The sequence below is a fragment of the Haliaeetus albicilla genome, chromosome 27 (genome assembly GCF_947461875.1).
Source record: "Haliaeetus albicilla chromosome 27, bHalAlb1.1, whole genome shotgun sequence".
Classification (NCBI taxonomy): Eukaryota; Metazoa; Chordata; class Aves; order Accipitriformes; family Accipitridae; genus Haliaeetus; species Haliaeetus albicilla.
In genome coordinates, this window is record NC_091509.1 from 15910894 (window position 1) to 15932020 (window position 21127).

General features: G+C 60.0%; 2 protein-coding genes across 2 annotated transcripts; one reads left to right on the forward strand and one right to left on the reverse strand.

Moving 5' to 3' along the window:
* Nucleotides 1-657: 657 nt before the first annotated feature.
* Nucleotides 658-5938, reverse strand: GM2A (ganglioside GM2 activator). Its single transcript, XM_069773160.1, has 4 exons — nucleotides 5587-5938; nucleotides 3465-3617; nucleotides 2413-2595; nucleotides 658-2291 (listed from the first exon to the last, which is right to left on the reverse strand). The coding sequence occupies exons 1-4, from the start codon at nucleotides 5701-5703 to the stop codon at nucleotides 2136-2138; spliced, it is 609 nt and encodes a 202-aa protein (XP_069629261.1). The 5' UTR covers nucleotides 5704-5938; the 3' UTR covers nucleotides 658-2135.
* Nucleotides 5939-10819: 4881 nt separating this feature from the next.
* Nucleotides 10820-20997, forward strand: CCDC69 (coiled-coil domain containing 69). Its single transcript, XM_069773213.1, has 9 exons — nucleotides 10820-11011; nucleotides 16118-16187; nucleotides 16625-16791; nucleotides 17048-17117; nucleotides 17309-17382; nucleotides 17610-17711; nucleotides 18063-18182; nucleotides 18429-18526; nucleotides 18717-20997. The coding sequence occupies exons 1-9, from the start codon at nucleotides 10964-10966 to the stop codon at nucleotides 18883-18885; spliced, it is 918 nt and encodes a 305-aa protein (XP_069629314.1). The 5' UTR covers nucleotides 10820-10963; the 3' UTR covers nucleotides 18886-20997.
* The last annotated feature ends 130 nt before the right edge of the window (nucleotides 20998-21127 follow it).

Below are 21127 nucleotides of genomic sequence, written 5' to 3' on the forward strand. Positions count from 1 at the left end.
GGGCGGATGGGCGGGGCGGATAGGCGGGGCGGGTGGGCGGGCGAAGGGGCGGGGCGAGGCAGACAGAGGGGCGGGGCGAGGAGCGGCGGAGGGGCGGGGCGAGGAGCGGCGGAGGGGCGGGGCGAGGCGCGGCGGAGCACTGCGGCGCCGCCTGGCGGGCGCAGCGGTGGCCGCGGGCGGGCTGTGGGTCGCGGGGTCGCTGCCACGAGTGGGGCAAATGCGGGCACGGCTGAGCCCTGAGCCCCTCCACGCGTGGGCAAAGAGGAGCATCTCCCCCTCCAGCGGGGCTATTCTTTGGGCAAGGCCTGCAGAGCAAGGCAGGCTGGCAGGCGTCAGGGAGATAGATGGTCGCTGGGATGAGCGACACCCTCAAAGACCCCCAGCGTGGGCTGTGCCTCCCGTGGGCGGGGGGCTGTGTCCCTGTGTCCGAAAGCAGCGCCTGCAGATCCCCAAGCAGCGCCTGCAGATCCCCGCTGTGCCCCTTGCCTCGGGGCTGCTCACACTCAGCTCTTCTGGCTCCAGCATCTTCCACCGCTGCCCGCAGCCCAGCCCCGACACCACTTTTGCTTCCCCCAGCTCAAAACCACATCCCCGCTATTTCAAGGGAAACCAGGTGACCCCCAGGTCACCCCCAGCACCAAAAAGCACCAGCTCCGCTTCCTGGTAAAAAGATTTATTAAGAACCTGCAGTACCTGCCCGAAAGGAGGATGCCACTCCAGCACAGGCACTGCGCGGCGGCAGCAGGGATGGGGGTGAGAGGGTTAGTGCTTCCCCAGGCAAAACAAACCCAGGTTGGACCCAGCAGCAGGACGAAATGGAGTGAGTTGAGGGTACAGAAAGGCGGTGGGAGCACATCTGCGTGGCAGAGGACCTCCCGCGGGGACAGCCCGGCAGTAGTTAAGGCGTATAAAGTGCTTGGAGGAAGACCAGCCCTATGGAGGGGTTAAATAATGAGAGCAGGCAGGGACAGCGAGGGATGCAGGTGGCTGGTGGGTCACCTGCACCTCTGCCCTGCAGGAACCTGGCATAGGCAGGTCATGTCAAACGCCCTGCCCGAAGCTGCAGGCAGGAAGAATGCTGCCTGCCCATGCCTCAGCCCCCAGCCACAACCAGGAGATGGGCTGCAGGGCCCCCAGATAGGACCCATGCCGCTGGTCTTCATGGTCATCTCCCAGTCCATCCCATGTCCATGATGCTGCTCCACGTTGTGGGGCTGCCTCCGCCGGTGCATGGGAAGAATGGTCCCAGTGCAGCGTTCTGCCTCAGCTCCATCCGAGAGGCAGAATGAGATGAGTGGGACTTGTCCTCAGCCAGGCTGTGCCCCAGCTGCCTGTCACAGCTTTGTCCCCCCCCAGAGCAAGCACAGCCAGTGTCCAGCCACCTCTCCTGCTGCTGGGAGCAGCGCCAGCCACTTGGTCCCTTGTGAGTGGGGATGTCTGTTGGGGATTTGGGCAGTTTCAGTCCTGTTGTGCTTGTAATGTTTGTCACAGGAGGGACACGGGGAGGTGCCCTCACCAGTGTCTCCTGTTGCTGAGCTGGTCCCATGTGCAGGACAAGGATGCGCCAAAGGCAGACCCAAGGCTGATGGGGGGGGGGGACGGGACATGGCTCCTGCGGCCACTTTGGGGACACTCCTGCAAAACAGCCCTGTGCTCTGGCCAGAGGTGCTGTGGCCAAGCGGGGACACCCTCAGCAGCTAATCCTGCATCCCTTCAGCCTGCCCCAGCACTCCCAAACACTCCCTCCTCCCCACGGACTACTATAAGAAATATTGTTTTTCCCTGGATTGTTTTTGTCTAAAATTGCCCTGATTGGATTAAGAAAAAAAAAAGAGAAACAGGTAAAAAATAACTACCCCCAGGGTGCACTGAAACGCTGGGGTTAGGCTCCAAGGCCACCCTGTCCAGGGCAGGGGACACCCTGGTGATGAGGTTGGGGACAGCAGGACAGTCAGAGGGGCCTTTCTGTGTGCAGCAGGGGAGGGGAGCACCGAGCCGGGGTACGGGGGCTGCCTCCTCCCTGCAGCAGGAGGGATGCATCTTGCAGGGATGGGTTGGGACAGGATGGGGTGCAACTGGATGGGATGGGACGGGGGACCAAGGTGGTGGGGAGAGGAGGGACGGTCCCCTGCCCCTCACTGGGACTGCAGGGAGAAGGCCACTTTGACGCAGGCGAGCTCCTCCCCGCCATTGCTGACAGCCGCCCGGACACGGTAGTTGCCGTTGGTCATCCAGGCAGGCAGCTCCACGTCGGGCAGGATGAAATCGCTGGCTGGCAGGGTGTAGGAGCCCTGCAGAGAGAGGGGACATGTAGGCAAGATGTCAGCCGAAACCCCCCAGCCCTGCAGCTGAGGGGACAGTGGTACCCGGCAGCACTGCTGGCATCGTGCCGGACAGAGGTTTCAGACGTACCGCTTTGAAGGGGCAGTGGCAGGGGATGCCATAGGTGAGCAAGGGCTCCGGGCAGGTCGTGCCGGGCGGGATGAGATTGTCGAGGATGGTGCAGATGTCATTGTAGGTGCAGCTGCCCAGCTGGTCGATGCAGGGCAGCTGGATCCAGAGATCACCCAGTGCCTTCTCCACCACCAGCACCACCTGGAGGGAAGGTGTTTGGCACCAGTACAGCAGGTACAGGCACCCACGGCTCCTCCAGTCTGTCTCACCTGCACCTCCCCAGCCACTTCCCTCAGATTCTGCTTGTGCAATTCATTTGGGTGTCCATGGGGCCAGCGCACGCCCTCCCACCTCCCTTTCCTGCTTTTGGTTCCTCTCTGCCTACAGGTTTCTTTTCCTCCAACCTCAGCTTGAACCTTGAGCAAATACCTCCCAGCACGCCACATGGCTGCTCCTTCCCCTTTCCTTGGTGCCTGGTCCCAAAACCTCCCGGCAGTTCCCATCCCGCAGCTCCACCTCCACGCTCCCCCAGCACACTCCTCACAGCCCCAGCCCCAAACAGGCACCGTGGCATTGCTCAAGGCAGCCCATGCACCTTGGGCAGAGAGACATGTTCTGTCTCATTCCAAGAAGTCACCAAAAAGTGATGCAGGGCAGCCGGGCCAGCCCAGGGCTCCCGCAGTGGTGCTGTAGCACGTCCCAGGAGGGAGCAGCCAGGTCTGGCTGCTGAAAAACAAGTGCTGCAATGACCACAGAGAGCACCCAGGGAACTTGGAGTTTCGTTTCCCTCCTTGAGTCATTACATCCCCAGGACACGACACAGCTCAGGTGGTTTCTCCCAGCAAGGTTGGGAGCTTCCCACCAGGCTGTCTGCTCCCACCCCAGGTCTCTGCCTGCCCGTTGCCCCATTCTGGCTTACAGAGCCCGGAGCACTCAGCCCTGCACCACTCCATGCATCGTTCTCCCAAGGGCTGCTCATTCCCGTACCCACTGCTGGGCATTTTGCAGCTGCCAGTGGTTTTGGGAAGCTCTGCCCTCCCTCGTCCCGTGGAGGCATCTCCAGCCCGTACCTTCAGAGGGGAGGCCATGGCCTTGCCGCTGCTGACGGCCGCGCTGACGCGCAGGCTCCCCGGGATGCTGATGGGGTCGGGTGCCACGGAGAGGCTCTGCAGCACCACGGGGTCCCTCCTGTCACCACAGTTCTCCCAGGCAAAGCCACCAACCTGCAGCACCAAGGGACAGGAGGAGTTAGAGCCAGGGCGAGACTTGCCCTGGGTTTGCAGGTTTCCCCAGGGCTGGACCTCTGACCCCCTCCCAAACATCCGCTCACAAACACAGCCAGAAAATGACCTTCAGCCTCCCTTCAAATGCCAAATAAATATTTCCCTCTGCATTTCTTGCACTCCCAGCTCTCCAAGCCTGAGGGCATTGCCAAAACTCTCCATCTGCCCCCCCTGCATGTACTTTATACCCAAAGAGGGTTCCCAGGCTGCAATTTCCAAACTTGCCTCAGCTCAGCCTCTGAGCACCAAGCAAGGTGTGTGAGAGCAAGTGTGAGGGAGCAAGCAGGGACCAGGGCAGGGTCGTGGTGGCTGCACTGGCCAGGGGGATGCTGTGCAGTGGGGGGGCTGTGGGGCCAGCACAGCCTCCTGGCTTGGCCAGGACCAGCCCAGCTGTTGCGAGCCCTGTGGCTCCAGCTACCTGGTCCTGCACTGGAGTGGGAATCACACTCACACATTGCATTTCAAACATGGCTCAGCTTTTCCATCTCCACTCATGCTCAGGGGGCAGATGAGCTGGGCTCCTGCCCTGCCTGATACACCCCAGGGGCCTGATCCTGAGCTGGTTCAGTCCAAATGAGCCAGGGAAGCAGCGTTGTCCCATGGGATGATGAAAATCCACACGCAGTGGATGTCACCCAGGCAGGGGGGCATCACCCCTGTGTCGTGGCTGGACTGGGAGCCATGCTGGGACATTTCCCATTTCCTCCACATCTCACCAGCCTGCCCAGCCACCGCCGGCAAAGCCACAGGCTGGCAACAGCACCAGACCCCTTTGCTCCCATAACCCAAGTTCAAAGGCAAGGGGATGGCGGTACTCGCCTGCAACAGCCGCCCCTGAACCTACTGCAAGCCAGCGGCAAGAGCCCAGCCCCAGCTCCCTCCCTGAGCAGGCTCCAGCCTAATTGCAGGCCTTTTCCTGGCAGAGAAGCACGAGGCTGCCTGGGCTGCACACCCCGAGCAGGTTTGGTCGGGGCAGCCCGTGTCCCTTCGCCACAGGCGCGGGGCTCTCCCTACCTGCTCAGCAGCCGCAGAACCGGTGGAAGCTGATTTACCTGGTGCCAGCCAGTAGCCCCGGCGGGCAGCGCTACCCACACAGGCGAGCAGCCCGTCCCGCCGTCCCGCTTACCAGCCTGGAGCGGTCTAGGGCACAGGGCAGGACACAGGGCTCAGGACAAGCCGGGGCAAGGGGCAAGTTGCGCTCCGACATTTAGCAAGAGCTGGGAGCCCCTCGCCCGTGGATCTGCAGGCAAAGAGGCTCCACGGGAGCTAAACATCAGCGTGTGGCTGCGTATTGCTGTGCCACAGAGCACTGCTCCAACCTTCCTAACCGGCTCCCCCTTCCCTGGGGCAGCATCAGCTTTCCTGGAAAATAAATAGATATTCCCCTCCGCACCGCGTGAGAGTCACGCATCTTAATCAGCGTTGATGAGCCCGGCCCAGCGCTGCGTGGGAACAAGGAGGGAGCAGCCTGAGCTGGTGAGCTGGAAAATGCTCACGAACAGGCGGAATGAAAGCCGAGGTGCTGGGAGGCTGTAGGGAAAGCTCAGCCGAAGGAAGAGAGGCCGCCGAGCTCTCTGGTTCAGAACAGTTTGTCAAAACCACAATCTCCTCCTGCTCTGAGGCTGAACCCAAACCTGCAGCCGTGCTCCCCCAACGCCGTCAGGTCTACGGGATCCCACTCCTCTCCCCCCCCCAGCCCAGCCGCAGACAGGCACCCAGAATCAACCTTTTACACTCGTCCTTCGGGGACAGAAAATGCCTTTGATCTCTTGCAAAACCCAGCAGGACGACGACAGCTTTCCCACCCGCCGAGCTCCCAGCACACACACACACACACCCCCCCACGCAGCCCCCTCAGCCCCTTCCCTGCCCAAAGAGGAGCGGGGTGAAGGGGTTTGGAAGCTCTCACCTTGCTCAGCCTCCGAGAACCGCTCCGCTCCACCAGCAGCTGCGGATACGACCCTCCGAGCGCGGCCGGGCAGAGCTGCAGGGCGCACAGCGCCAGCGCCAGCCCCGCTCCCAGCATCCCTCCGGCAGCGAGGCAAGATCTTGGGCAGAAAGCTGGGCCGAAAAAAAAAAAAAAAAAGAGAAAAAGCGAGAGGCGAGGCCGGCGGGGAGACAAGCCGCTGCTTTGCGGAGCGGGGCTGAGCCCGGTGCGGTGCCCGCCGGAACGGGGCTGGCGGCGGCCAAAGCGGGACGCGCTGTGCGGTGGGACGGCAGCCTGCGAGCTCGGTGCCCGGCCCAGCTCCCGATTCCCCTCCCTCCCCTTGTGTACGCTTAGAGATTTTCCCTCCCTTCCTCTTTTTTTTTTTTTTTTTTTCCCCCGGTTTTGTTGCCAAGCGCAGGACTGGAGTCCCAGGGATGCTGGGACGGGAAGCTGCGCTTTCCCAGGCAACCCAGTGCCTGCCCTCCGCCGGCACTGGGAACGGGTGCCCCCCCCCACGCCAGGGCACCCACAGCACCCAGCTTCGGTGGGTGAAACCAGGCCATCTCCCCACCGCCCGCCCCCCTCACCCAGGGCTGCGGCTCTTCTCGCCCCCCGCTCAGGCTGGCCGGGTGGGCAAAGGCTCGGTACCCACCCGGGGCAGGCACCCGGGACCCCCACGGCCACCCCCCCGCTCGGCACAGGGCAGGTGGCAGCTGAAGAGCAGAGATATTTGAGACCCCGAACCCAATGCCGTGTGTGCTGCGGGGGGGCACCCTGGCTGGGCACTTGGCTACAGCACCCTACCACCCACCACCCATCTATCCAACATTTTGGATTTAACACTCCCCTCTTCCACCCTTCCCCCCCCCCCAGGTGCTCATTTTCCAGCCAGAGCTGCCCCAAGCCCCCCCATCATGCTGGAACGGCCCCCCAGGTACCCCACCATCACAGACATCCCAGGAGCGTGGGTTTTCCCATGTATTTTGGTGAACAGATGTTTCTTCCCTGTGGAAAGCTGGAAGGGGCTGAGCTGACTGAGCACACAGGACACGAGTGTGGCAGGTCTCAGACCTTCCCTCCCTGCTGCACCATGGTTAGGACCCACTTGTGGGACCCTTCCCCACAGGCAGCTCGGCTCTCCCTTGCACGCTGACGCTGGCTGGCCTGCCGGTACCACTCCCAGCCCTGGGAAGGGTTGCCTGACTTGTCCAAATCCCTGCCTCAGCTCTATTTTTAGCTTTTCGTCCTTATTTAGCAGCGAGGCCAGCCGGGAGCATGCAGGCAGGGCGCGGGAGCAGGCAGGGGCCATGACGGATGCTGCTGCCCACCCCGCACCGGCAGCGACAACTGCGTCGCTGATCCACTGCGGAGGCTTAAGGGTGAGGAATAAATAGCCCTGTTCCTCCCACCCAGGAGCGGGGTGGAAAGTTATCCCCCGGGATTAGTTTTCACTTTGAGGCCCCAGAGCAGCCGGGGAACAGGGATGGGGACGGGGATGTGTGGGGAGAGGCACGGGCACGACCAGAGCATCGTGTTTGGGGCCGGGAGGGAAGCAGAGACCCTCGCCTCAAGCCCCCGGCACCACATACTTTCCTGCTTCTCACAACCGGTGTGGGTGAAGGTTTCACTCCCCCATTCCCCTCCTTCCTCCCTCCATTTTGCTGTCAGGAGAAACACGAATAAAAGACTGTAAATACAGGTTAACCCACATCTTTTTGCTTGGAAAAACACAGGCAGGGCAGAAATGACTTGAAACTGCTGCTCTATCTCAAGACAGAAGCATGCGTGACCTAGATCCCCACCAAAGGAGTCTGTGACCTTTTTTTGGGCTGCAACACATGCAAGATCCTCTGTAGTTCAAACAGTTTTCTGAGCTATCTCACCCGTGCAAAGCCCGAGTCACAAGGTCTCAAGCAGATCTGGCTAAACATCTTTGATTTGCATTGAAGAGGAGCAGCCAGCACAGATGGGTGACAATGTCAATGACTTTGTTTAGTTCTCATTTACAAAAGCAAACAGATTGCAAAAATTATGTGTGAGGCTGAAGGGTGCAACCACAGACCACCCTCTCTCCACTGTCTGTGCCATCAGCTCTGCCGGGACATGCTAGGCATTGCCATGGGCCAGCTCATTGCCCAAAAACCTTCCAGCAAAATCTTCTCTCCCTGTTTTTTTTCCAGGCTGGGTTTCTGAAAGAAAAAAAAGAAACAAAAAAAAAAATGAATGACCCCATCTGCACTCACTGGACCACCCTGCACTCGGACCATGCAGGGGTGGGTCCCAGATGGAAATCCCAGGGCTGGCACCAACACCGCCTTGTACCCACCCCATCCTGCCCAGTCCTTACCAGCTGGAACTGGAGAGAGAGCTGAGACACTTTAACAGCTTGCATAAATACTTCTCCTATCCATAAGCTTTGGCAAACACTTTAAATGACCATTGGTACAAATTAACTCAACATTTGGCCAGCTGTTACCCCATTTACGGTAATTCAGCTGAGCATGAGATAAACCCTCCTAGGCTGGCTTTTCCAGGCAAACCCCTTGAGATATCTCCAGACGCTATCATTCCTGGGGAGAGATCACAATAACACTGAAAAAGATATCAGAGCAAAGTTCAAAACAAGCGGAAGCTGCCCCAGGTGTGTCCGTTGCACCCCGCCTCCACTTTCCTGTCTTAGAACAGGCAGAAATCCCTTCGCTGCCACAGTCCCCGTTACCTCCAGCCCTCTGCGAGCAGCCTCCGGCAGCCCCAGCCCCACATGCGCCCCAGATCCCCAGGCTCCTCTGGTTAGGGAGAGGGGGATGAGTTGCTGCAGCCATGAATCCCACCCCTACACCACCACAGAAAGGCCCTGCTTTGCTTGAAAGCAGCTGGACAGAAAAGTTTCTGGCTGTTTAAGTGCTGCCCTGCAAAGGGAGCAAGTTATCAGTGCATTGGGGCAGGGGAAGATGAAGCAGGGCTGAGATGGGACATCTCTCCAGCAGGGACACATCCCGTACAGCCCACACAGGAAAGATTGGAGAAACTGAAAAATGGCTAAAATCAAGCTAAAATAGGAGACCTTTGGGGCAGCACAGGCAGGGCATCTGGCAGGCAGCCTTGCAGATGCGCTCGCAGGCTGAAGGAAGGATATAATGTGATCTGGTGTTGCGGCTTCTCCGAAAGTTAGTGATTTATAGAATTGCAGGGTTGTAGCTGCCATGGCAAGCACGGCATGCCAGAGGCGCTGGGGAACAGGGTGCTGGAGCCGGCCTCGCTGCACATCTCCATCCCCAAGCCCCAGTTCTGCCTTGCTGGCTTGCTGCCTCAGCCTCATGTAACCAAACCCTCTGTTTTTTCACCACCATTAGCAAGAGAAACCCTACCTGGAGCCCCACTTTGTGCCACGGGGGTATCCCAGTGCACCCTCCCAGCGCCCCCCAGTTAAAACCAGAAATTACCACGAGCACATGTGCAAACTGCTGGACCTTCGTGCACCAGCAAGACATGAAGGCAGCTGGACAGGCTCCTCGTCAGCTGCCCACACAGTTGCTTCTGTTCGCAGCCACGATGCAAATTAATCGTTTGCAGCAATGCAAATTAAGCCTGGAAATAGGCATGTGCTTTTGTGCTTCCCCCTGTACGCCTTCAGTCTCCAAAGTCTGGGCCAGGATTTTGAATTAACCCTGGAGAGGTGGAGACCAGCACCTTGCACTGACAGAGCTTTTTATCCCACAAACGATCTACTCAGCCCAAATAAGTACTCTCAGGCAGGGAAGGAGACTTGCCTCATGTAAGAAGTGCTGGGAGAGATAAGAATAGAGACGCTTTCAGTGGTTTCTGAGCAGTGGGAGCTGATGCCAGGGAGCTGCTGTGACTCACGAAACTTCACAGAAGTTAAGCAGCACCTACTCAAGTGCACACAGGCAACTGGTCCCACCAGTCCCTGGGAGACTCGGGGCAGCCATGGGCCTGCCCCTCACCTTCCCCACCCTCCTATCCAAGTGGTGTTTCACAATTTCCCCTGTCCCAGGGTTACCAGGGCAGAAAAAACACCTCCAAGTTGCACATGATGGGGCAACCATACACCTCTGCTCCTTCACTGGCCGGCTGGGCAGGCAGCAGTGCCGGAGCTGTGGCAAAACACCAGTGTCCTGGCAGCCCCCGAGCCGCGGGCTGCTTGGACTTCTCCCAAGGGATATTTGGAAAATGTCATAGTAGAAATTTGTTGACAAAACTGGCAGTGTTTCCATATGGGCACGGCCTCGTGACTAGGTTGAAACACTCCTATTTCAGCAGTGCTGAGTGGCAATGCTTATTTTTCAGGTCAGAATGTGTGTTCATTTAGAAATGTCTATTATTTCACAGCATTTAAAAAAAAAAATCGTCAAAACCAAAACATTTGGAGGAACCTGCCTTTACTCCCTCTAATTTTCAGACAGGACACTTTCAAATCCATCTGTTTCCCTACCTCTTCGGGATCCATTTCCAAAGCACAGGATTTCCTCCTGGAAAAGGGCACCCTGGATCCAGGCCCAGCATTTCGGGTGTCTGGGATGCTCAAGAGGGGGGGTTGCCAGGATGCAGTCCCCCAAGCAGTATGGACCACACTGAAAGCCCCCTCCAGCCAGCAGAGCTACCCCCAGAGCAGAGCTCCTGCCAGAAGAAAACACCCCAAAACCCACCACTTTTACCAAACTACCCCAGCACAAGCTGAAACTTCACGGGGTGATGGCAAAAGCCAGCACGGATCCTGCCTTCGCCCCTCACATCCCTTCTCCCCGGGGGCTGGGGTGAGTTCACGAGTGGAATCCCCCCCGAGGCAGCCCTGCTCCAGCTGGACCCCAAACCTGATGCAAGGGTCCTGCTCCCCTTTCTCCCCACCCAGGAGAGAGTACCCCCGGCACAGGGGGTAGCATCCTCAGTGCAGGGGACCCCAGGGTCAGTGCATTCCCGGGGCGAGGGTGGTCCCACTACCCTGCTTGGGACGAAGCACCCCGGGTCCAGGGCGGGGACACCCTCGGGTGGAGGGGCCCCCAGGGCCGGAGCACCCCCGCCGGGCTCCCAGGGCCAGCCCCGGGGGCGGGCAGGCTGCAGCCGGGGGCCCTGCCCGCGGCTCGGGGGTGCAGAGCACCCTCTCCCGGCGCTGCCTGCGAGCAGCTGCGGGGACTCCTTTTTTTTTTTTTTTTTTTAATTATTAATTTTTTTAAAATTTTTTTTTTTTTTTTCTGCCTGCCAGCTGGGGCGGCTCATCCCGTCCCGTCCCTGTCCCGGTCCCGGTTCCATCCCGGTCCCACCGGGCAGCGGAAAACCTCTCTCCGGGGGATGCAGAGCCCCGCGCCCCGCGGCTGAGCGGGCTCCCGGCCCGGGGGGCTCCATGGGCTGCACCGGCAGCGCCCTGCGCTGCTGCCCCGCCGGCGGCAAGGTAGCGGCTGCGGGGGGGGACTTGCTGGGCTGGGCTCGGGCTGGGCTTCGCGTGGGGTCGGGACACGCGTGGGGTCGGGGCTCGCGTGGAGCTGGGGTTCGCGTGGAGCACTTGTACTGCTGGGGAGGAGGTGCGCCGGGGGCACTCGGCGTGGGTCGTCCCCCCCCCCCACGCTGCCCCTGGGAGCTGCGGGGCTGGGCAGGGAGGTTTTCCCCGGCTGCGTGGGACCCCCACCGGTGTTGCGGTGGGGGAGCCGGCACGGGGCGCAGCGGGAGTTGGCAGACACCTGCCCTGCTGCACCCTCCTGCACCCCTCCGGGCTCTCCCCCCCACATCACGGGGGTGCACGTAAAGGGGGTGCAGTCTCTGGGGTGACAATGCCTGTTGGAAATGCTGGTTCCATATAGGACGGGGATGGGTTCCTCCAGCTAGACCTCTGCCATCCTCCCACAGCATCCTCCCTTATGCCAAAAGTTGTGTCCCCCCTTGTGCCGGGTCCCCCCTTGTGCTGAAGGCTACAGTTCTGCAGGGGAACGCTCTGAGTCCCCAGCAGATCTCAGTGCATTGCTCTGCGCTGAAGAGCTCTTCTGTGAGTTAAGGTCTAGAAATTATCTCCTGCTAATTCTTATTATTTTTTGACATGCTCATGCTGCCTTATCGCCCCGCCATCAGCCTCAGGAGTTGTTTGTGAAGTTGTGAAGTTGTGAAGTTGTGCTGTGCGTGCTGGTGTCAGTGGGTTGTGGTCGCTGAAGGGTGGCAGGGGCAGGAGGAAAGTCAGAAAGGGCCCACGGTACCCGCGTCCCCCTTACCCGGGCGGCCCTTTGCGGAGGCAGCTGTGAGAGCTCGGCTGCCCAGGACCATGCGGCCAAAGCACAAGCCGCTGCTGGGATGTGTGGGGGGAGCAGGCACAGATCTTGCACATCCCCCGGAGCCAGCAAGTGCCTTTATTTACAGCACTTGCAGGCTTGGCTGCTTCTCTATATCATGGGAAAAAAAAACCCACTCCTTTTTATGTCATAAGATCAGACACTTCTGGGCTGGTTTGTGACTCTGAGAGCTCCCAAGAAGGGGCATGGCACAGGGAGAAACAGCAGCCCCGAGGGCCCAGATGTTGAGAATCACACATTTACCGAAATGCGGAAATTTGAGTCAGTCATTTGCCTGCAGACGCCTCCCTTCCTGCACTTGCCCGCTCTCAAGCTTTCTGCTCAGCCTTGTGGTGCTGCTCACCGCAATTTGTGCCCCATAAAACAGCCCTGCTGCTGTGACTAAATTGCAAGCTAATCCCGAAAGCAGCACCAAAAATCCCCTTTATGGCAAAAAGGGGTAAGGGCGGGTATTGAGCTGCTCCTGCCCAGGTTCTCGTGTCCAGGGTACCAAAAGGTGGGATGGGAGACCTTCACCCTCCTGCTGCTGATGGGTGCACTCGCAGAGCTGGTCCCTTGGGGTTGCTTGGGGATGGGGGAGCCCTCAAACCCCAGGGGCGAGCCCGGGCAGATCCTGGGTGCACATCATGGGGCTGGGGCTGTCATGGGGCTGTCATGGGGCTATCATGGGGCTGGGGGCCGCGCAGGCTTTTGGGGCCAGTCCCAGGTTGGAGGTGACCTTGGGGAGCCCGTGCTGGACTGGGTCCGGTGGGCGGACGGCATACCAGGCGCCGCTGAGTGCCCCGGGGGAGGTGGTTTGGCAGCCTCGTCCTTCCCATCACCGGTCTGCGGGCAGCGGGGCGATAAGGGGGCACGGGCGCAGGTGCCACGGCCAGAGCCCGGCCCCGAGCTGCGGGCACTGTCCCCGGGGGTCCCTTCCCCTCTGGCTCCATCCGCCTGCGCTTAGCCGCTCATGGTCACTGCTCGCCCTTCAGTCATGCTCCCAGCGTGAGAGAGGCCAAGACACCTTCCCGAAAGATCAGGGCTGAGGCTTGGCCGCCTTCCAGGGCTGGGGTGAACTTATTTTGGAGATATAGGAACTATATGTAGCAGCAGGAGCCAGGGAAAGGTCAGGATGCAAAACTCAGGGCTGTCAACGGCGTGAAGGGTTTGCGTAGGGTTTGTGGCACAGATCTGACTGTACGAGAGGTGATAGCCATCTTGTAACACAACCGTCGCCGGAGGAAAAACAGCAGCAGAGTCGAAGACAGGTCCCACGGACCTGTGCCAGCGTGGCTCTGGCAGCACTGAGCATCTGCTGCAGGTCCCGGGGAGGGTTTAGGGCCATGGGCCAAATCCTGGCCCCCTTCTCTACAGCCACAAAGCAAAACCTTATCCCCAGAAGCAGAGTTGGGATTTAAATGCTTGTTTCCTGTCTTTTTGTGATTTCGTTTGCTGGCGGTAAAGTTGCGTGGTTTAATTGCTTAACATGTAAAACAGAAAAAGAGGAAGAAAAATACAGTACAAAAGCTCACCTCACGCTAAAAGCTGAAGCAGAGGCTGCAGCTGACCCAGCTGCCCACAGCTGCCCACACCGTGCTGGCTGCCTCTGCGTGGGTGCTCCCCACCACTGGCACCTTTCCAGATGCCTCAGGTTCTGCTGAAAATCCTGATTAATCCATCCATAAACAGTTTTGCTCCAGACCATTAGAAATACTTAGTTCTAAGTATGTGGATGCTTTTTTTTTTTTATAGCTAGAAGGTATTTTTTGGCATGAGCATCCTCAAAGCCAAAGCCAGAGGTTTCCAAGCCGAGACCTTACAGGATAGGCAACGCTGCCGATGGCCTGCACCTGCGGAAAGTTTCAGGCTGCTTCTTCCCTGGGGCCAAAGCTGTTCCAGCTGGAGCAACTCCCAACCTGCTCCTTTCACATGCAGCGGATACCAGGACTGTCTTCCAGCTCTCCAAAATGTGCCGGGCGATAACAGAGACACGGGTGCCAGATGCTGCTCTGGACATGGCAGCAGAAGGTGCCTCTATATTTCAGTTAGTTTTCAGCCACATTTTGCTTTTCACCCTGGCTTTAGTGGTGGAGCTCTCATCCCAAAGGACAGTTGGGTACTTAGGAGTAAAATTAGCTCCAGACACTATTTTAATTGCTCCTAGAGGTAGGAGGGCTGCCTCGCTCCTAGCCTTGGGGCAGGTATTTAGATTTGTCTGCTGATGCTGGCATACCTCTTGCTCCCTTTAGTCATTTCTGAGTTCAGTGCAGTTGTCTCAGATCACCCTCCTTGAGCAGCGGAGGAGCTCTGAGGCCCCGTCCCGCTGGGTTTGGGGCATGGGGGAGAGGTGGAAATGCCCTGGATCCGCACCAGTGACATTGCCCATGCTGTGGGGGTGATCAGGGGTGACCAGCCCTGGGCTCTTTGTCCTTGAGCATCACCTTTGCCAGCAAGTGGGACACATGCAGCGGAGGGGGTTTAGTTTGGGCAGGTGAGGTTTGGGGGTCGCTCCTGGAGGAGGTACCAGCATCCCGCTCCCGGCAAGGCTCAGGTCATCCAAACCCCTTGGGGGCTGTGTGACCCTGCCGTGCCAGGATGGTCCCCCTGCACACCCTTTGCTTTGTTGCAGTAAAACCCCTTGGGGGCTTTTGAGGTTCCTGTGATGCCCCCGGGCTTGCAGAGCCCCGACTCGCTCATCTACCCCCCCTCCCCAGACTCCAAAACCCAGCACAAGGACACGGGGTATGTTAAATAGCAGGCAGATGCACATCAGCATGAGATGGGTGCAGGGTCAGGCTGGGACCCTTTGCAAGCAGGGCTGCAGGGTTTGGCAGCATCCCAGCGCACCCTGCATTTGCAGGGTTGAGCCGTGTCGGCAACAAGAACAAACCCTGCAAATCCCAACTGTCTGGTGCCTCCTCACCCCGCTGCCTGGGCCGCGTTCAACGCCACGGCCGCTCACGCCATAGAAGGGAAGATAAAGCTGTGGCTTCCCAGAGGCTCAGAGTTTTCCTGCTCTGTCTGGCAACTGCGCTTCCCTCCAGCTTCAGAAGGGGGGCTGCAGGGGAGGTGGAGGCAGGGACGCCTGTTTGCTTTGCCTCACTTTTTTCCCAAGCCAGGCTCCCTAATCTGGTCTGTATTTGGCCATGCTGCTGACAGCGGGGCCGAGCCGGGGTGCAGCCGGCACAGCGGGGTCCCCGGCTCCCCACAGGCTGCAGGGCTGGTTTCGTTAGGGACCGGTATTTTTAGGGGTGGCTTTGCTGGGGGCTGGAGAGAAGCAATGTCTCTGCAGGTGGATTCCCTCACTCACGGTGCATCTGCACCCCTGCCCAGAAGCACAACCCAGTGATGAGCATCAGGGGCAAGACTTGCCCCTCACCGGGGAGGCCAAGCTGCGAAAGCAGGCGAGCTTTGCTTCTATCTTTCAGCAACAGATAAAAATATATCCACCTCTTTTTTTTTTTTTTCCTCTTCCCCTCCGAGTGGCTAAATTAAACCCATGCAGGGCTGGAAGGCATCCCGCGGAGCTGTGTTGCTGAAGGCAGCTCCCAGCTCTGGGTTATATCAGCCCCACGGCAGCAGTGGGAGCGTGCGGGAGTGCGCGGGGCCGAGCAGCACATTCCTGCGCTCCTGAGGTCATTGCTTGTGCCGTCGCCAGCCCTCGCCTGCTGCCAGCCCTGCACGGGGTCAGCATCGCCTCTGATTTATGGTTATTTTTAATTTCTCCCTCCTGCTCCAGCATGGGCTGTGTCAAAGCCCAGCTGTGTAAAGCACCGGCAGAGGGGTGTGTTTGGGGTGCTGCAAGGTGCCGGGGACCAGGCTGACCCTGAGCATCCTGGGGCAGGAGGAGGGTGGCAAGGAAGCACCATAGCCGGGGCCCTGCCAAGTGCTGCCTGCTCTCCCCCACCAAATATTTTGCTGCCGGAGCCTATTTTGCACCAGCACCATGGCAAGGGGGGTTGTGAGCATCCCCCAGGTTTTCCAGCCCGTGGCGGACCATGCCACGGGAAGCGGCACGAGCTCGGGGCTGCCTGCCAGGCGGTGCGTGTGCACCCATGGGTGCTTGGGGCTGGCAGAGGGCAAGGCATTGGGGAGGGACCACTGCTGCTCGAGCACCCCTGTTTTAGCAGGGCTGAAGCGTGCTCAGCGCAGGGTGTCTGGCTGCAGGGTGTCCTCTGCCTGCAGCCACCTGCCCCCGCTTTGTCCCCCCCTGCTCCAGTCCCCTCTCTCTCTGCCAGAGACAGCTAAAAGCCCAGCAGCAGAGGGAACCGGCTTCCCAGGAGCTCACGGCCTTGAAGACAGAGAACGGTGAGAAAATGTGTGTCTCCCCTCCCCGCTGTGCTTTCTCGGTGTGATATTAAAAAAGCAGTAGGACAGATCACAGGGCTGCCAGCCTGTGCCGGGGCTGTGGAGGATGGGGATGATGGCTGCAGCCTCCACATGGCACTGGCGCAGGTGGGCAGACCTGATGGCATCCCAGAGACGACGGCATCCCATCCTCTCAGGCAGACAGGGTGTCCCCAGGGCAGGAGTCCTAACGAACTGTGTGTCCTCTCTGAGCCTGCCAGCGCCATCCCAATTAGTGCTAATTTGCACCAGTGAGATGGGGGGGAGGTATTTGTCCAGTGGGAAGAGGACGGGGGCTGAACTTAGGCCACCGCGCTGGCAGGTCGGCTGCCAGGACACCCAAGCAGCCGGGTTAGCAGGATGCAGCCGGCGCTGTTTCAGCTGCGTTTGCGTTGCAGCCAATGCCACCCTGTTGCCTGAGGATGGGAAGGAGAAGGCAGCACTGCGAGAGGAGCGGACGGAGAGCACGAGACTCCTCCAAGGCCAGGAGGAGGAGGAGCAGAAGCGGCTGCGGGATGCCAGCCGGGCGGGCAACCCAAAAATCACCCAGGACATTAACAACCAGGTCGGTCGAAAAGGCAGGTGCTGCTGGGGGCAGCGGCCAGGCAGGGAGCGTGTGGCCGGCTGGGACTTCCCAGGCAGCGATCATGGACCTGGCACACGCTGGGCTGGGCTTTCCTGTTTTCAGGAGAAGGAATGTGTTAGGAAGGGCTTAGGAAGCCTGGAGCGGTCTGGCAATGCGTCACTGGGGGTGGGGAGGGCCAGAGCATCCCTTAATGCTGCGTCAGACATGTAGGGTTTGTCATCTCCCTGCTTCCCAGGTGGAAAAGGGAAAAGACCTGGAGGAGCAGTTTGATGCCCTGAGGAGAGAGCACACAGAGACCCTGCAAGGTGCGTGCTGGGACAGCAGGGCTCCCCACAGCCCCCCTGCCCGCTCCCCCCACCAATGCCAGTGCCCCTCTGGCTTCATGTGGGGTTGTGGGGATGCTGCTCCCCTGCTCCATGGCACTGGGGGGCTCAGGTGGTACTCGCTGCCCCAGTGTCCCCACGCCAGTGACACTGGGCTCATGTCCCCCCTGCAGAGCTCCAGAGAGCACATGAGCAGGAGAAGGTGCTGCTGGCAGAGTCCTACCACAGGTCCCAGGCAGCCCTACAGGTATCTGTGGAGAAATCCCTGGGGAGGGGGTGCTTGTGGAGGGCTTGAGGACCATCTGCTCTTCAGTGACGGTTCCCCAAGCTTCTTGGTGGCCACCTCCATCCCTGGTGTGCCCAGGGACCACGCAGGCTCCTCCAGCCCTGGGGTCATCAGGGTGGCCGTAGCCCAGCAGTGCCCCTGCTCAGGAGGAGACACGTCTCATCCCGCTTCTTCCCCGGCTGCCCTAGGAGACGATCCAGGTGCTGAATTCCCAGCTGAAGTCCTTCCAGGAGAGGATGAAGCGGGTGGAGGAGTCGCTCTTGAGCACAGACTACAAGAAGCACATCCAGGTGCGGGGAGGGGTGTCAGGGAGGGGACTTGCCTCTGGGGTGCTGGTCCAAAGCCAGGGGTGCTTCTGTGATGGACCCTGAGAGCAGGGGGGGCTGGAGACAGGGGGGTACAGGACAGCCGAAGTGGGGAGCAAAGCCCTGTTCCTGGGAGGTGCGCGGGCTGTTGGTGTCCCTTGAACACAAGTGATGGGTGAAATGTGGTGCCTTGTGGGTACAGACCCATCCTGGGCCATGCAGGGCCCCAGCTGAGAGCCCTGGCCCACTGGGGACACGTGGTGGTGGGAGGTAAACCATGGCAGATGCCCCAAGTGCCCACCTTGCTGGAGCTGCTGCACCCCTTGTGCCCCGCAGGAGCACGGGAGTCCCAGCCCGTTCTGGGAGCAGGAGCTGGAGAGCCTGCACTTTGTCATCGAGATGAAGAACGAGCACATCCACAGCCTGGACAAGAAGCTGCTGAACCTCGAGACTGTGGTGGGTTGAAAGGGGGAGGTCACGGGTGGGCTTTTCTCTTTCCATCTCTTTTCCCCACCTGAATCCCAACCAGAAATTGCAGCTGAAGTGGAGGTGGATGGAGCCCGGTTCCTCTCCTGGAGTGGGGAGGGGACACGAGTGCAATGCCACCGTACTCCCACCAAGCCAGCGTTCTCCCCAAGATGGGGTGGCAGGGGTTTTGGAGGTGCTTTCCATCTCCCTCCTCACCCTCATGCCCCCTTCCAGGTGGAGAGGAACCTTCTGCTGGAGGAGAAGGTGAAGACTCTCCAGCAGGAGAATGAGGACCTGCAAGTTCGCACCCAGAACCACTTGGTCATGGCGAGGTAAGTGCCGGTCCCACAGGCCCACCAACTCCCCGGTGCACAGGTGGCATCTTCAATGGGGGGAAGAGATGCCAGCGGCAGGGGGGAATACATTGCAGCCTGCCACGCCACCGGCGGCTTTGCAGGGAACAGAGGGGGCTCGGGGACGCTTTTCCCGGTGGCTCCGGCAGCGTGTGCCGTTTGCCCGCAGGCAACTGTCGGAGGAGCTCCTGGCCGCTCGCGGGGCGCTGGAGAAGGAGGCGCAGCTGCGGGAGCAGGCTCGCCGCGAGAAAGAAGAGCTGCTGTACCGCGTGCTCAACGGGGGGGACGGCACCCCCTTCCCCATCGCCGCCAGCGAGGTGCCCCTCATTGCCACGTAGCACGCCACCAACCGGCGCCGCGCGCTGCCGGGGGGGCTGTCGGGGCTTTCCTCCGGGCGTGTGAGCCCAGGGCTGCTCTCACAAAAGTGCCCCCGCTACCAGGGCAGGCCCCCGGGGCATCCCCGTCCGACCGGGGTGATGGAGCGTTTCACAGGACACTTGCGCTTGCCTTTCCCCAGCCTGGGTAGGGCTGCAGGGGGGACTCCGGCCACCCCCCTGTGCCATCCCTGCAACCCCTTCCTCTGGTGGGAGGTAGGGGACTTTCTGAGGGTAAAAGGGGTCAGCCAGGACACGCAGACATGCATTGGGCTGGATCCGACCCAACGCTTGGCTCTGAGCGCAACCAGCATCAGGGCTGCCTGAGGGAGCGAGGCGAGGAAGATGAGGTGGTCATTGGGATGGGGATGAGCACTGGGAGGATGAGGAGGGTGCTGTGGACATGGAGATGTTAAGGTACCTTGCTCCCTGGGGAGCATCCCTGGGAAACGGGTGGCCGAACCCAGGGCTGAGCCACGGAGGCTTTCATGGGGCAGCAACAAAGAGCAGGAGGGACAGTGCAGTTGGATATATCTGCCACCTCCAGTGCTGCCCTTGCTATAAACCATGTCAACCTGTCCCATTTTGGGGCTTGGCCTCCTCCTCAGGCTGCTGTGAGCCAATACCACCCATTCCTGCCATTTCCAGTGAAAGCAGGGCTTCCCCTGCCTGCGACCTGCCTCGCTCCCTGGGGAGGAAGGCCAGGCAGAACTCCCACCCGTGCCTTCCTCTCCCCATCACCTCCTCCATCTCCAGCAAACAGCTCCCAGGGATCACTCCTGCAGCCCAGGTGTGCCCCCACTCACTACCACAGAGATGCCAAGCCCTCCTTGTCCCTGCTGCCCATCAGCAGCACCACCAGCCCCATCTTGTCCCCCAAAACCAGGCAGAGAGTGCATGCCCGGAGGTGCATTCAGGGAGCAGAGCATCCTCCCGAGGGAGAGCAGGCTTCAGCAGTAGCTGCCAGCAGGTCACATCCCTCCCTGTTCTGAGCCAGTGCATCCCCATCGGGGAAGATGCTGCCAGCATGGCTGCGGGTCAGGGCTAGATACACACAAGTACTTTCCACTGGGTGCACAAGTGTGGTGGGACGGTCACTGCTCTGGGGGTTGTCACTGGCCTGTCCCCTCCCCAGGGCTGTTTAGCCAGGGAGTGTGTATGTAAGTGTATGTGTGTGCACCAGGCCAACGTGCTACTGGCTGTAACAATTACAAGTTTATAAGAAGCAGCAGCCTCAAGAATCCCATGTCAGTGGTTTTGGGGACCGGTGCAGGAACATCTCACAGCAGGGCTGTGTGCTCCGCACCTAGGGCAGGGGGAAGATGAGGGTGGGTGGGAGCAGGCACCACAACACAACAAGGGAACCCCAGAGGAGACCCCTGCTGCCAGTCCCCCTTTCCTGCTCCTTCCCTCATTTCATTCATTTCAATGGGCTCCCAGCATAGGGCAGACCCCAACCCTCCCAGCCCTGCCAAGCTTGCGGGGCCACTGCAACAGCCTCTTCCATCCTTTGTTCCAATCCTTACTGGGAAAATATCGGCTGAACAAGGCAGCTAGGAAGGCAACACAGATGCAGGGTCCAGCTCTCAACCAAGAACCTCCATGGGGTGCCCAGAGTGGGAAAAGGGAGTCCCTGATGATTAGACCCATGTGCCCCCAAGCCAACCACTGCTCTGCGCATCCCCGTGGCTCCGAGGACGGGTGGTGGGACAGCCTCCAGCTTCGCGCAGCAACCTCAGGGATGTGGAGGAACGCACCAGGTGGTGTAGCACCAAAGCAGGGGTCATGGGGCAGGTTGCTGCCCCAGCAAATCCTGCCTAGCTGTAGTTGAAGGGAGAAGGATGGCTAGGCAAAGGGAGATGAGGCTGGCAGGGTCAGGCATCCTGCTCCGGGCACCCGGTACTGCATCCCACTCCCCCTGAAGGCACATGCTGCGTGGGACCCAGAGGAATGTGCCCAGCTCTGGGAAAGGGGAGTGCTGGGAACCGAGGAGGAGGAATAAATGAATCCAGAAAAGGACTTGACTTACCCACAGTAAGTAGGAAAAAGCCCAGCACAGGCAGTGCCTGCGTGGTCACAGGGGGACAGGCAGGTCAGCCCTGCCTGCCTTGGGGTGCCAAGGCAACATGAAGGGTCAGAGCAGCACGAGAAGCCTCCACTCCGTTCTGCTGTGAGCAGCTGAGGGACAGGGTGGGCAAGGGGACAG